Source organism: Ixodes scapularis, unplaced genomic scaffold, assembly GCF_016920785.2.
Source record: "Ixodes scapularis isolate PalLabHiFi unplaced genomic scaffold, ASM1692078v2 ptg001547l_1___fragment_1__unscaffolded, whole genome shotgun sequence".
Lineage (NCBI taxonomy): Eukaryota > Metazoa > Arthropoda > Arachnida > Ixodida > Ixodidae > Ixodes > Ixodes scapularis.
The window spans coordinates 2,010,079-2,026,346 of record NW_024610163.1 but is presented as its reverse complement, the minus strand read 5'-3'; the positions used below and the strand labels follow the sequence as shown (position 1 = coordinate 2,026,346).

Sequence of the window (16,268 nt, the reverse complement as noted above, 5' to 3'; positions counted from 1 at the left end):
AGTTTAAATATTTTGCGCTAAACATATAACGCAAAACATTTGCCTGGAAAATGAGTGTTTAGAATAAGTTGTGAATGGGGCCAGCTGAACATGAAAAACACAAAGAGAAAAAACTACAACATTCGCATCGCTGGACTAGCAAAATTTAGTGATGCCTCCTTTTCCTTTTCTGCTAATCCTTGACTGCGGTTTTCTTTTTCTTTACACTAACTTCGATTTTTTCATTCTTTACACTTGATTTACGTGTTCCTTTTCTTTACACTTAATTCGGAATCCCTTTTCCTTTAACGCATTGATCTTTCTGCTGTCGGAATGTTCTCATCCCTTTTGTCTTTTTTAGGCGATCTTCTTCTTCTTCTACCTTTGCCTGGAACGTATATCACTCCACTGGAAAATCTTCTCTGAGTTGTGTAGTGAAACGGAAGGGGCATTAACACAGTCCTCGCCATTTTCGGACCCGAAATCGTACCTGAAGCAGGACGGTCCGGAAAATTAACGAAGCGGCAAATGCTCTGAGAATGTTTTTGGCTGCAACCTACGGATCTGCTGGATGCACGGACACCAGGGAATCTTGAGCAACGAAGCGGTTCATAGAGCCACCGCGGAGGCTTTAGGAGATTATATCTTCGCACAGGCCCGAACCGCGAGCCAAGAGAGGAAGACCAAGAGGTCGCCGACCACGAAGAGTTGGCCGACGCAGTCAGACGAGATAGACGTAGTTACCTGAAGGGCCCACTGCCCGAGGAGGAGCACCCGATTCCAGGCGGATACAGAAGATGGGAGATGGTCAGGGCACAGAGACTCCATAGAAGTACTGCCATCCTACAACATTCAAGGGTGGCAAGGAGTGTAAAGACCCCAGGGGCTCGACTACAGGTGCATGAACAGCGACGCAGACACCACATTGACCCTCAGACACATGCTGTGGAACTGTGAAGGACTAGCCAACATACGCTGCTCCAACTTAGGGACAGTACCTTCAACGACAAGACCAGAACGGCTGGAAGACGGGATATGACTAAAAGGATTCATCCTCGAAATTTTCCCAGTTTGTACCCGAGTTCTCCTGGACCCTTCTAAAGGCCTTTCCCACCTAAAGACTGAAATCCATAAGCAGGCGATCCTAAAAAAAAAGAAAAAAACACACGTTTCTCAATAAACCACTTCGTCCGTCGTCTCCGGTTTTTCCAAAGATGTGTAACATCAACCGGCTCCTCTCTTTACTTACTCTTTCTTTCATTCATTCATTTGCTTTATTTTCAGTGCCACACAAACAGCTATACGCCTTCTTAGTGGTGCACTACGTCTAAATAAAAAGAATTCGCCTCTCAAGAACAAATGTTGACATGTCAGAACAAAAGAAGACGATCGGAACTAGTATACTTTATTGTATCTCATCTTCCCAAGAGCTATGCGATAGCACAAGTGCCTATCATTTGTTACGGCGTTCCTAGTGATAGGTTTACAGAAAGAAACATTTGGTTTACTTTGATTATACGAGATATATATAAATTATCCTTATGAAAATGAATATTGCTTTGATAAAAGGTTTTGCTAGTGCTCATTTATAAACATGAACGAAACGTCTTCTATATTGCGAATCTCTAAAATTAACATAAAAAAAAATAATAAGTACGAACACCACAAAAACTTCCCTTACAACAGGATTTTCTTTAATTTAAGGTACTGTAAATAAATGGGATGGGAAAATATTCAATTTCAAAATTATTTTACGTCAAATAAAAAAAATAAGAATTTAGTCATTCGTACTTATTTATGCTACGAAATAAATACGCTTCTTAGTTCTCTGAAATAATAATATCTTCCTGCGTTACGACACATTCTTAGCAGAAAATATAAAATTTCTGTTGTATAGAAATGATTTAAAATGCTAATTCGACACGAATAGATAGTCTAATAAAAGCAGACAACTGTTTGTTAAGAGTTCGCATGCGTAAAATATGTCTACATAGAGGTACACCCGCCGGCAATATGAAGGTGAATACCTTACCTGGTTTCTTGACTGTTTTACGGCTCCCTAAAGCTATATTACCTCTACGCGTCTCATATGGTACGTGGCTTGGGGGTCTAAACTTTGCGTTCTAGCCCTCTTCTGGAACACAGTTGTTCTAAAATTGCAGGAGTGTCAAAAACAAGAAGAGGGCTGTTCACCATCATATCGCTCACGGGTCTACGTCTTTGATTATTCTAAAACACGCAGCGTTTAATTTTTTGTTGGAAACTAACGTTTTGAACGTGCTCTGCTTGATATTCTACAAAGATATGAACTTGACTTAGCAATTTGACAAGAAAAAGAATTCAAATTACCAGCGTTACTTACGCCTTAAAATAAACCCGATATCCCCACTCTCAATACGAGCACCATCACCTCTGGAATTTCGCATTAAACCCTGACACCGTACTTAGGAGAACTGTTATCCGTACAGCGATGGTTGTGATGGGCTTTTCCTAGTACTTCAAATGACTTCCGTTTTGAACGTTGAAGTTGGCGTAGTAGGGTGTCCGTCATTGATGTCGCCCAATTTTTTAAGAAGATATTCTGGCGGCAGCGGCGATCAAACCTGGGTCAGCTGCGTGCGAATCCGAGGTGTTACGGCAGAGCTACAGCCAACGTTACTAGAACGCTCAGTTGGGAAACTCGCCGTCGAAACCTGGGCCGCTGGCGTCCACCGCGACCGAGCTAAATACGACAGCAGCGCCACTCTTTATCATTTGTCTGTACTGTGGTCACCTTGAGCCTTTAGAAAGCATGCTTTTGCATAAAAACAAACGGAAAAGACACTTTTTGTATGAAATTTATTGGAGTTTAGTAGAAAATGAAGGGCACGTGATGTTTTTATAATCTTTAGTTTGCAAGGTTTTGCGGCACAGTTAATATTGTTTTTATACAACCTTGCCTCAGCGGCGCTTTCAGGTAGCGCGTCCCGACCAAGGTGCATTTTAACTTCGGTGGTAAGTCGCGGCGCGTCCGCTGGGGAGACGGGGGTGACACCCGTGTAACCTCTTCCGCTGTATCTGTTTTGGCGCCAAAATTGCCGATTAAAGCCAAAGTAGACGTCACGTGCGTTTCCTCGAGTGGCCGCTGCGGGAGAAATGGCGGCGTTGTGTTTGCCATTAGCTCGGTGCTCGAGGACAGATTGGGGAAACTTTTTTTCAGAGCAGTCTCTATGGCAGTTTCCCAACTGTCCCAACTGACTGGTTTAGTAACGTTGGCTACAGCACAGGGTTAAGAACCTGCTTCACACATGGGGTTTGTGTAGTACCCGAAGCCAATTACATGCGCTCTCTGGAAAAAAATACAAAGAAATAGCCGATAAAAAAAAATACCGTTGGAGCGCTGTCAATGCCAAGAGCTAATACGGGGAGATGCCATTTCACGCGCTTCGAAACAAATAAAGCTATTTAAAAGAAAATGTTCATATGTTTTTTCTGATTTTTTTTTGTGCAAGTTTTTTTACGCGTTTCACGGTAGGTGAACGCGACGCCGATGCCCAACATCTTCGCCGTGTCGTGTCGCAGCTATCGGTGTAGCTGTAGTGTGAATTAACACAAGACCGCTCGATTGTTTTCTAGTGCGTTCTGGTTAAGCTTATTCTCAGTTGTCATCCAATGGATTATCACACGCAACGCCGTTTATTTTATTCCGAAATAGTCGTTCGGGATTTCCTAAAACACGATGCCAATATTTGAATGGCAATAACCTTCCGCTTGGAGATTATTGATTTTGCTTTTGTATACTTGATACAATACGTAGGGTCATGCGAATTTCCTATTCCTAGATGGTTTATAACCCTGTTGCTTAACAGGCTGATATTTGCAACTTTGCTTTCACAGTATATGTAGAGCCAGGGTATTTTATACGCCCGTCAAGCCGAAAAGGTTCGAGCACCCAAAAGAGCGTGTGTGAGAATAATATGTTTAGATGCTTGAACAATGGCTATTGTTATCGGCACCTGAGTGACAGGTTATTTTTCACTAACAAAAAAAGAAAGAAAGAAAAGGCGATCTTACATTAGAAGCTTATAGCAGGGAGTAGCTATAAAAAGCAACGCTTTCCTAAGATATCTAGTGTGCCTGCGTGTATATGCATGTGTAGACTTCGAGTGAGAATGATTGTCCTCTTCTTGGGAATTCTGCTCTTATATCACAGCCATGCTGCTTTATCTGAAAACACCGGAGGGGATTTTCCTGATGCCAACGAGGTAAGAAAATACCGTTCATCCAACTCATTTCTTGCGAGCTGATGGATAGTTTTTTTTTTTCAGTAGCTTATACCCCCTACATGAAAGTCTATATATGCAAGTTCGACGATCGAATTGTTAGGATGGTGTTGTTAGCAGGAGCGAGGATAGGATAGCACAAGACGAGTGAACACACGAAGAACTTATGAACACTGGACCATCAAGTGGGGCCTGACGCGGATGGTCGTTCGCGCCACGGTCCCGTCGTCGTGTTTCCCTTGCTAGCAGTACTCTCCCGACGAAAACGGCCGACCCGGGTGGTGAAAAGGAAGATATCATATTCGCTTACGCACACAACTAAAACACCTAAAAGGCGCGACAGCTGCCGACAGTGGCGTGGGATTGAGGATAAAGGCTTCGCTGGACTTGGGCCATTATCTTCAGTGTCACAGTCCTCTGCACCTGCCACAGCCACATGACAGCACTGTCTAGGCTGTGGGACTTACATCAAGAAGCGTCAGGACGTCGGTGGATGAAGACAGGGGCGAGGGATCGTCTTCCGACTTCATCTGGATGGCTGGCTGGCAGGGGTACTTGCGTACAGGTTTTACCTTTCCGAACGGCCGTGCATGACACCCAGGATCACATTTTTGTATGCAAATAAATGTTAATATTACTATTATACTATTATCTCGTTCCGCTCGTCAAAGCATCCGGGAGAAAGCTGAGCGACGGAGCCATGCGCTGGTGTTCGGTCTGCTGCTGCAGATGACTGCCACAACAAGGCGGAAGTACTGGATGAAATTCTTTATAAAGGGGGGGGGGGGGGGGGGGAGGCGGGCATGATGGTGACATGAGCGTTTTTTGGTGTGCCTGCGCGCGTAGCTCATGATATGAGCTGCGTTGAATGAATTTAGATTATTGTTTCCTTGTCACTAACCGCGGGGGGGGGGGGGTATTTTGCTACCATAAAAGTAATTCCGTAAAGGTAGAAATTAACATTAGGCTTATAAAAATTGAAGTTATTTTGTGTTCATTGTGTTATGCTGGTAAAACTCCACCGTCCTTATTGCGCTTGGATTCATGAGTTGCCGACCTATTTATTTTGGGAGTTTCTCCCGTTTCACATAGATACCGCGAAACACGGCCTTTGACGCAGAACTACGTCTTTCTTTGCACTTGGAAGGAGGTGCAAAGTTTGGAAATCAATGATACGAAACTTTGGCCACGGAAATAACGTCACGCATGTCAAAATAAATATGAAGTTCATTTGAAGGCGGAAGAAAGTAAACATAAGAACCTGCGAGCTCTCATACGTGACGATGCTCCTCGCATCGCGATACACCAATGACGCGGAGAACATGCCATCACCTCCGCCATGGAAGTGCCGCCGGCTCCTTTCATCCATGCGTGCTTCCCCTCAAAAACAATCCTCCTATCACATTTTTGAAGTGACCGAATAGCGCTCCCTTGTTTTTATCAAAGACATACTTTGCACGCCATTCCGCAAATGCGATTCAGAGAGGATGGCGCAGGGAGCTGCAGAATTGATTCAACGGGACTCTGAGACACGGGCATTCACTTCTCATGGAACCACCATGGTCATACGGCACGAGTCAGGAGACGTGTCTCTAGCTGCAATGAACAACACATTAGAGACGAGTGTACAAGGCACGTCATCTCTTAAACCACTCCTCTCTTAGTTCTTGTGCCACCCACACGTATTTCTACGGAAATTTTGGCAGCTTAGTGCACCTATGCACCGACCAAATTTTATTACTTAAAATAAACGTTGCTGCATTACTTCGTATTTTAACTTAATTATATAGGGTGGTCCAAGTCCTCAGGCTCGATTTAAAATGGACCATAAAATCAACGCCAGCACGGAGCAATTTATACTTTTCGTCAAAGGTTTATTTCACAGGTCGTTTTTTTGTTGTAAAATTGCAAAGAGTAGTTCTCTTTCTGTAAAAAAAAATAAGGCCAAGATACTTGCCAGGCCCTTCGCGGGCGGCGACGCAGACGACAGGGGTAAAGCAGCGGGGCGTGTTTGACGTTCGTATTTATAGATGGCGTCGGGAGCAGTGTCCGAAGGTGCAGCCGACCGGCGAAAAAAAGCGGACGTCACGCAGACGAAATCCATTGGCAGAAAAAACGCCGTCGTTGTGCAGGCGCGTTTTTTTTTTACTTTAAGTTTTGCTTTAATTGTCCACATTTATTTCTTAACCGAAAACACATTTCAAAAACATTATGTTCGTTTTAATAAACCTCGATGGTCGCGAGCCGTCGCGATAAGGGGTAAGCGCCATCTATCGAAACGAACGCCAAACACTCCCCGCTACTGGAATCCTGTTGTCTGCGTCGCTGCCCGCCCTAGACCCTGGCAAGTTTCATGGCCTTATTTTTCACAGAAAGATAGCTACGCTTTGCAATTTTACAAGAAGAAACCGAACTGTGAAATACACCTATGACGAAAAGTTTAGATTGTTACGTACATGTGTCGAATTTACGGTCCATTTTAGTTCGAGCCTGGTGACTTGGACCACTCAATAGAACGAAAAAAAAGAGCATATTATATAAGTGTCATGTATAGAAAAGAAATACTGCGGTGTGTGTTCTTTAGGTTTTACTTTTGCTACTTCTTTTAAAAGAGATAAAGTTATTTCATCCTTCTCTCTTTTCAGCTGCTTAGATTGAGGTTATTCGACATTCTATTTAAATATTTAAATACATTTGCAGGTTATGAAGAAGCTACCTGAAACATTCATGCTTCAATCACTTGCACATTATCCGGAGTTAATATGTGGTTACGAACATTTCTACAAAGAGACTGAGGAAGCTGAGACTTATAGAAAATATAATTTAATATTTAAGTACCCGAAATACATGTGAGTACGAAATGTATTAATAAAATTTAAAAAAAAAAATTCCATGCGTTATCACAAAAACATTGGAGTTTTAACGTGATTACTTTGCAGATATAGTCAACCTCTTTATGTAAAAAATGTGGTTGGGTACAAAATTTTCATGGGCCCTGATCCAGGTGAGCTCCAGTTTATTTTTTGTTTTAGTTCTTGATTCGTTCAATCGGGGAAGCGGTGACATTAGGAACAACATCCGAAGTATTTTGCTAACAAGATGGATATTGACTAATAAGTATACGTCGTTCGGAATATTCGCCGAGTCTGTAGATAATCGCATACAGTTTTATAGTTATGTCAACGCCAATTTTGAAAATACCCTTAATATTTTAAAAATAATTTGCAATTCGTTAATTAATTCAATTATATTCAGTTGACTTTTATGGTTGTGTCTCATTCTTTTCGTTGTACTTGTCACGCTTCTGATGCGGTTTCCTTTAAACATTAGGCTGATGTGCTTTAGGAAGTGGGCGGTGTTAATAACACGTATGAACTATGAATAAATGCCAGTAGGCTACGTGTCAGTTTTCCTGTTACCTCGCTGGGTATCTATGCCGCCAATAGCATTTTAAGCCAGTATGCAATATGGGGTTATGTATAAACCGCGAAAGTATGGGTGTGTTTCCAGATAGAAATACGCAGAGAGACGATACGCTGTAAATGCTGCAGCAATCTCTGCAGCGAGATTATTATAGATTGCTCGCTACCCAATTTAATTGCAGTAACCTTGCTTTTCTAAAATACGCTAATTGGTCGAGTTTTTGTGCGTGATAGTATTTCGTATACTTTTCAACAGAAGAATGGATTCCTGCGACATTCAGAAGCGAAATATTGTTTTCGGACATGAAAACTTGTATGATAACAAGAAATCCGAACCCAAGGTTTCCGAAAGGTTGGTACGAAAACCTATATTCTGCACACGTGGTGTCTGTCGACGGTTCAAAACATTTACATCAACTAAAGTTTGGAGTTTGCTGTGTATTACTTTATGCAACTGAATAGCGCGCATAACAATATTAACTGTGCTCAAAGTTTTAAATACCTTTTACAAATAAAACATTTTTTTTAGTTCTACTATTTAGGAGTAATGTTAAGTATGCTTGTGCAAAAGCATTTGACTGTGGAGTAGCGTCCATCCCTAAAACCAGAAACACAGTCATCATACATTTACAAAGGTGCCGAGACGCAGTCACAATTTTATTTCTGCGTGCGAAATCGTGTAACCTGACACGGGATTTAGTTTCTTCTGGTGTAGCTTGACCATGGGCAGGGGAGGAAAAGGGAGACATATAAATAGAGTTGACAACACGCAACGTGTCCGAACAGAGCTTTGAGTTTATTAAAAAAAAACTCTTTCATAAACACAGGAAATCTCAGTCGACGCCAGAAATGTATTTACAAGCTCACCTCTGCTAGTTTCTTAAAGTGGCCCTGCAATCATATTTAAGCGTCCACCTTTTTTGCGGTTTTCACGTCGCTTGGGGTTCGGACAAGCCAGCGGGCACGGAGAGAGTAACTAAATAACAGTTCGTCATATTTTAACCTGACGACGCCGAAACCTCCTCCACCGACGAGGGCGACCCGCGGTACCGAAAGCGCGCAAAATATGACGTCTTTGGTCCTCGGCTTACTACTGGTCAGAGCCGCTAAAAGCTTCTTTTTAGTCGAAATGCAAAATATAAGTGGCGCGAACCGTCTCAATTATTTATAAAAGTAGTTTTTGTTCACTATTTTATATCAGAAAAGAAACGAATGCAGCTCACAAAGTACGAAAACAAGAAATGACCCGTCGACATACCCGCCACCAAGCGGTGGAAAAAGCGGCGCATACTAGAAAGGAATAGTGGGATCAGGCGCCGACACGGAAAGGTCCCGGATGTACGCGGCGGCGCTGCGGTCGTATACCGGCTCGAGGATCCTACCGGTTCCGAGCGTTCCCAAGGCTCTCGGCGCGGGCTTGGCTGGGGATTTAGCCCTTTGGCGGTATGGCAGCGCGAAGTGGCTCCCGTTTTGAAGTGACTTTTACCCTGCGTTTGCTGTCGTTTGTGGCCAATGAAGCGTCGTGCCGAATTAGTATTTAATCGCGCAGCAAATGCAATGGGAGCCGCTCTGGCTGCCCACTGCGTGCAGCCTATCCAGAACATGCTTCAATGGCGCCCTCTCGAGCCGTCGACTTGGAGTGCGGCAGCCGTAAGCGCTCGATGAGCTCACTACTTCTCCTCTAGTTCACGGCCACTCTCAAGCAACCAAGGACGTCATGAGGGAGGTTATTTTTTGCTTGTTTTTGTAATTTTAATTTGCCTATAACTTTTAAAATAAAGGGAATTCCGAGAAAAGAAAAGTTTCACTAAGTTGCTACGTTCAGTGCGCTTAGGTTCGGGGCAAATGAAAAATTAGTAAAAAAAGTCATTGCAGGGCCCTTTTAAAGCAACACAATATAAGCTCTTTCCCTCAAAGACATAAAACAAGAAGCAGGCCCGGTACCCAGCAAGTTATCTCGGCCTTACACTAACTTACATTCCTCATGCAGTTCCGTTCAGGAAAACAACTGTTCCACGCCTCTACATGTGTTATAGCCTCTGAATTAGGAACTTCCACAAAACCGCCCTCTTATGTACTGAAAATCTATCGTCAACGCCGTCGCCAATCTGTCCGATGTACCGAAAACCGCATGCAAAATAAATGCCACACACAGAGTTTCCCTGCATTTAACAGCTGTATACTTATGCTTTTTTTCCCTGCCTCCCCGTTCACCAGAAAAGGGCAGTAGTGTAAATTCACGGATATCAGTTTTAGCCTAAGCAGTAACTTGGTTGAGGTTATTCCTCTGAAGTCATTGCGAGCTTAGGGTTACGTAGAAGGGTGAAGACATGGGCGGGTGGTTTTTGCATATTGACGGTCAGAAACAGCGCCCTCCATAGTTCCAAATGTGATCTTCCTCGTCTCGTCTTCCGATTTCGCACACCCTGGGAGATTTTTTCGCCACGATTTGTTTTTCCTGAAAAGCGGCAGGCGCATCTAAAGCTCAACAGGTAGTCTGTGTTCGGTACGCAGTGCTGTCAACGCTCTCTCTTTAGGACGCAAAGCGCTTGAGCACGCTCACGAACTTGGTAAATGGTCATGTAATGGAGTTATCAAAGCCTTTTATTAAAGTCAATGTTTATCGTGTCATACTTAAAGATAATCGACTACAATAACGGTTTACTTTTATTCCTTCTTGATCTTCCTATTATTTTTTTTTTGCTTCAATTAATACCTCTATTAAATTGTGCGTTGTAATTTAATTACAAGACAGCTGCTATAAGGTTTTTTTTAGTTACTCGTTACTTCTTATAAATATATAAAAATTACGTTTCAAAGCATCTCTACCTAATTTCATCATAAGTGTGAGCGCGGTCAAATAATAATAATAATAATAATAATAATAATAATTCAAATAATAATTATATTATTTTTAGTGTTCCTTTTTTCAATACAGAAAATCGCGTACTTCAAAGCCTAGAGAAATTGTACGACGTGGCTCGGTAGCCGTGAATAGTTACTTACACAACGCTGCCATTTGCGCTGAAAAACAAATAAAACAACAAGAGTATATCAATGACAAGTTCACTCACTTTGGTTCTGTACATACAAATTACGCAAGAAAAAAAAAAGAAAGCGAAAGATAAGTACCTATGTTTTTCTCGTTATCAGAACAAGGTAGTTGTCATTCAAAATATCACGCGCACCGAAAATACGGAAATGTTATCGTTTTGTCAGAACCAAACAATAAAACAACTTTAATTTGTAAGCGTGTAGAACAAACCAATTTGCCTCGGAACACGACAGATTGAGACTACACAGATAAGGTGACTGATTTGTAAAAGAGAACATCAATGCATATGAAAATGTTTATATCTGATTTTGGCAAACAACAGGTTTTTAACTTATTTTAAAGAGTGTAAACTAATTAGTTATTCTTGTATATTACTAAAAATATCAGGGACATAAAAACTTTTGATCATTTTTTTGTAATGCGTGTTTATTCTTAGCGAATAATATCTGCCTATATTTCTAAGAAGCATTTTCTGTACAGGATGTTTGTACTCTGTTCTGGAGAATTTATTTGCTTTTATAGCTATATATTTAAATAAAGTACTCAACGGCCTTATATTAAATGCTTCAAGTTGGTTGATAAGGTCTAAACGTTAAGCCTATATGCCATTTTCAATATTTTTGCAATGCATAAACACATAGAGCCCCAAACACACACACTCGAAGCAATGTTTAAGATATAGTTAAGCGATGATTTAACAAACACATAAATATTTAAAAAAAAAAACATCTTGACGATGCGCTTTTTACGTTTTTCTTAATTGGCCTAATTGGCTCGTAGCGTAAACTGCACCCAATCATAAGGTTTGGGCGCATGGGTGGTTGATAACACTGGAATCTTGGATTCAAACAATAGAACCGTGCTCATCATGCTTATCCAGGACTTTGTCTTATCACTTCCTTAACTCATGGAAGCTCTGTTCTGGCGGCATTCGAAGAACTACTGCTTGATATAGCGCTCACTGGGAAAAGCTCTCCAAGCAGGGGTGGCCACTAGCTCAAGACCGAAATCGCAGCGGGACAGGAGAAAACAAGTTGTCGGCAGACAATGCGATCTTAGGTCATATCTTCAAAACATCAAATGTTTACTGAATAAGACATATAAACATAGACTTTGCAACGTCATCTGTGCACCTTAATGCGAAAGGTGATAATAAGTACTGATTGGCTGGCCGGTAAAACTATTGTCGCGTTTATATTCCATAAAGTGGCCTCCCCAACTTTGCTCTTCTGTGAACGTTACGTCAAGCGGTTATTGAGCCGCCGACAGGAAAGGTACTCCTTAATATAACACACAATTTGCGTGTACCGGTAAAGTTTGGTTACCACTGTACATACAAAATACTTGAGGCTGACGCATTCCCCTAAAATTTGCAAGCACAAAAACCATTTGTCACAAAGTACTGCGTCCAAAGTAATACTTGCCTCGTTCAGAGACACGCTGTGAACATCTATGATATAGAAGCGATTGGTCAGTCGTTCATGAGCGCACGAATGAAAAGCATACACTGTGCAGTCACTAATTGAGTAATTGTCTATTTTAATAGGTTTGCATATTATCAACATTCTTCACAATTCAATCAAATTATCACACTCAAAACAAATTGAAGTGTTTTATTTACACGAAACAAAACATAATAAAGCAGCGAAATGCATGCAAGTGCTTCACAGCTATGAAAAAATGATAGAACTAGACTGTAGCCATAGAGCAGAGCTGGGCAATATCTGCTATACAAATGTATCGCGATAGTGTATTAAAATACTTTCTTGTATCTTCAATTGTATATCGAAATACTCATAAGCAACTTTTATTTCTTGTTTTAAGAGTAAGAACATAATAACGACATGTGTTTGAATATGTACAATGGTGTCTTTTTATAAATACAGCGGCGTTCTGCAGACGTTCTGTTTCAAATCATGGTTATGGCTACTGAAAATCCCTTTAACGTTTTTGTTTGTTTGGTGCATTATTCAAGCAGGCATAAAGGGAAAATTTATTTTGCACAACAGTTCAATATTTTATTTCAAACTCATTTCATTTTTCAGCCTGTAACCTGATGGTTACAAAAGAACACTTTTCTAAACCTGCAGAAGAATGCCGACAAAAATTTCAAGAGCACTGCAAAGGTCCTGCTTTCGACTATAGTATAACTAACTGTCCTTACCCAGAGACCCTGATCTAAAAACAATTAAACACTTTGAAGGTCCCGGAAAGTGAAATATCCAAGTTATATAAAATTTATATTCGAAACCTCCTTTTTTGGCTCTTGATTTATGGGTTTGAACAGCACAAATTGTTGATGTGATGAAATTGTACAGTACTGCGTTAGAACATTTTAGAGCGCAGCTCTTAGGTGCCCGTTTCCGACTTGAGTGGCGTCGACGTCGCCGTCGCCGTCGCCGTCGGCGTAACCGCGCGTTGGATGCAACGCGCATGCAAAGATTGCATGCAACGCGCTTGCAAAGTTTTCTTGCGACGCGCTTGGAAAAATTGCATGGAACGCGTTGCATGCAAGCGGCGTAACCGCGCGCTGAATGCGCGTTGTATGCAACCTGCGCGTTGCATGCCCATTGCATGCAATTCAAGCGTTACATGCAATTCGCGCGTTGCATGCAACGCGCATGCAACACACATGCAAAGGTTGCAAGCAAGACGTTGCATTCAAGCGGGTTAGCTACGAGTTGCATGCAACGCGCGGGTTGCATCCAACGCGCGGGTTGCGTGGAACGCGCGGGTTGCATTATGGGTAGTTTTCCATGATGACGTCACGAGGGTTACCTTCGTGACTGTTACAAGGGTTACCGTCGCGAGGATCACGAGGGTTACCCTCACGAGGGTTACGAGCGTTACCCTCATGAGGGTTGCAAGGGTTAGTTACCCTCAAGGGTGTTACCCTCATGAGGGTCACAAGGGTTAATCTCACGAGGGTCACGAGGGTTATGAGAAATGAGGGTCACGAGAGCCCCGAGGGTTACCCTCACGTAACCCCCTGTGAGGTTACGTGACCCCCCCCCCCCCCAAGAGGTCACATGACCTCAGGGAGTCACCTCAGTACCCTTGGAGCCTAATCCTCAAGAGCTGCGCTCAGTTAATCCGTCTTTACAGGGAGTTGTACACGGCTTTTATTTTTTTTATATATGGTGCAGTCATATTCCAGTTGTGCTTCACATCTGCGATCACCTAATGGCCTTTAAAATTTAAGAAATTGGACATACGCTTTGCCTAGAATGGCAAAGCGAAAAAGAAACAAAGCCTGGCAAAAAGCACGTCTTCTAATCGAGGTTCCACTTTTCTTTGTTTATGTTGATTTAATAGATACCTTTAATGAAGAAAACCTGAACGTCTTTATTCCAAATTACACAGGTTCATACAGGCCACCAGAATTTACGAATCGTCCACTAACTTGATTATACCGGTTTCCGGTGCACAAATACGGCTCACGCGGAATCGACTCTATATATATTCGCCGAGAGCAGAGCCCATACGAAAAAAAATTAGCACAAGGACACCAGGCACGACAAGTGAGTAAAGGCACCACCAAGCCCGGTGTCAAAGGACACCGGACCTTTACTCATATCCCATGGCCGAACGGAGACAAGCCTAACACCCGGCGTAAGAACAAGGAATCGGCTACCGCCCTGCGGCATGTTGGCTACTCCCGCCCCGACACCTCCAACAAGCATGGACACGGAAGAAATCGCCACAGGACAAGACTGGAAAGTCGTAGGTGCGCCAAACCAACGACTCGAAGAACATATAACTGTGATAATCAAACTCACAGACGGCACAGACCTAAGTAAGTTACCACCCGATGCTATAGGACGAAGCCTTGTACAAGCGGCGGCACTCACCACGGCCGAAAAAAAGGACACCTACGTAAAAGTGAGAGTCATTCCGAACCTCATTGCGATAGACACGTACCGCACGACCGCAGCAGAGAAATTCCTCCATCTACGCCAAATACTAGTCCTGAACAAACAACACCCCATTCTCGCCTATAAAACCAGTGGAAATAACACAGTCAAGGGTGTTATACACGGTATCCAAATGTCCGTTCCAGACGAAGAAATTCAACATGAACTTGAGATCCAAGGAACCAAGGTCCTAGAAGCTCGGAGAATAGGCTCATCCCACTCCGTACTTGTCGTCATCGAGGGAACCCGCCTTCCTAGATTCGCTCTCTACAGCAGAGTAGTCATGAGGCTCCATCCCTACACCCCAAGGAGCCTCCTCTGCAGCAACTGCGCCACCATAGGTCACCGAGCAGATGTCTGCCCAAACAAACTACACTACCAGAGATGCTTACAATGCGGAACTAAACTTCCACCTGACCCCAACGGGATGTCAGAGCACAACTGTGAAATCCAATGCCAAAACTGCAGCGGAGAACACCCGGCAGACTACCCACAATGTCCAGTACGCCAAGAGGCAGACAGAAACCGCAGAGAAGGAATGCGAATCCGAAGCTGGCGTCAAGCAAATATAGCTCCACGAGTAGACGTAACAAACACAAGAAGTAGACAGGACACTCGGAGCAAACCACAGCACAGCCACGACAGGAGCAACTCAAGCACCCAATGGCCCAGGCTTCCGACTCGCAACAGCTTCGCAATGCTCGGAGACACCGAAAGATCAAGAAGCAGGAGCAAAAACCCACAAGAACAAAACTGCGACCACCGCGACAAACAAGCGAAAGACCAGAACGAAAGGCCACGGCAGCCCCTCAGGGAAACCCCACCGGCACTACAGAAGACGACGGCATCACCCCACTTCAACAGAGGGAGCTGGAGGGTGAGTAAATCATCTCCTTCCCCAGCAGCAAACGAATCCAACATCCAGCTTTCGTCAACCCCCGCAGAGGACCCGAAGAAACAATATGCGGTCGTGCTATCCGCAGCTAAAGAAACGCCGTCACAAATCAACATCGTTAGAGCAATGAAAGCAGTTATCATCCTGGACAAACCCGTGACTGAAACAAACACAACACAAAATGAAACCACAATGGAAATACTTAAAAAACTAGACTCCCTTCAAAGGGAACTACAACAGAGAAACGAACTCTTTCAAAAGGAATTCCAAAAAAGGGACGCAATCATACAGAGTATGCAACAAGAGCTCCAGAAAAGAGATACCCTTTTTGCTGAACAATTCGTCAACCTCGAAATCGGACACAGGCAGCTTGAAAGCTCGCTCATTAAATTAGAATCCGTACTTAATTCTTTGAGAAAAAGACCCCAAACACCGATCCTTGACGTCGAAAGTAGCCCATACAAAGTAGTTATCACAGAGGATACCAACCAGGGCACTGAGACAACTAAGAACCATGAATAAGATAAAACAACCGAACCAAAACTCCCCAAATGGCGAAATATTAATTTGGCAATGGAATAGCCGCGGCTTGCGTAAAAAGGTCAATTTATTAAAACAATACATACAGCAATCAAAAGAACAGCCAGACATTATACTGGTACAGGAAAGCAACAGAGTCTTCAACATACCGGGCTACGACCTTCACTCCCAACCAAGCATCACAAGGAACCTCCCAAAAAA

General features: G+C 42.9%; 1 protein-coding gene across 1 annotated transcript; it reads left to right on the top strand.

Moving 5' to 3' along the window:
- Positions 1 to 14,274: 14,274 nt before the first annotated feature.
- LOC115318177 lies at positions 14,275 to 16,049 on the top strand. The gene is made up of 3 exons (XM_040222369.1): positions 14,275 to 15,134; positions 15,278 to 15,509; positions 15,616 to 16,049. The coding sequence occupies exons 1-3, from the start codon at positions 14,364 to 14,366 to the stop codon at positions 16,047 to 16,049; spliced, it is 1,437 nt and encodes a 478-aa protein (XP_040078303.1). The 5' UTR covers positions 14,275 to 14,363.
- Positions 16,050 to 16,268: the final 219 nt, after the last annotated feature.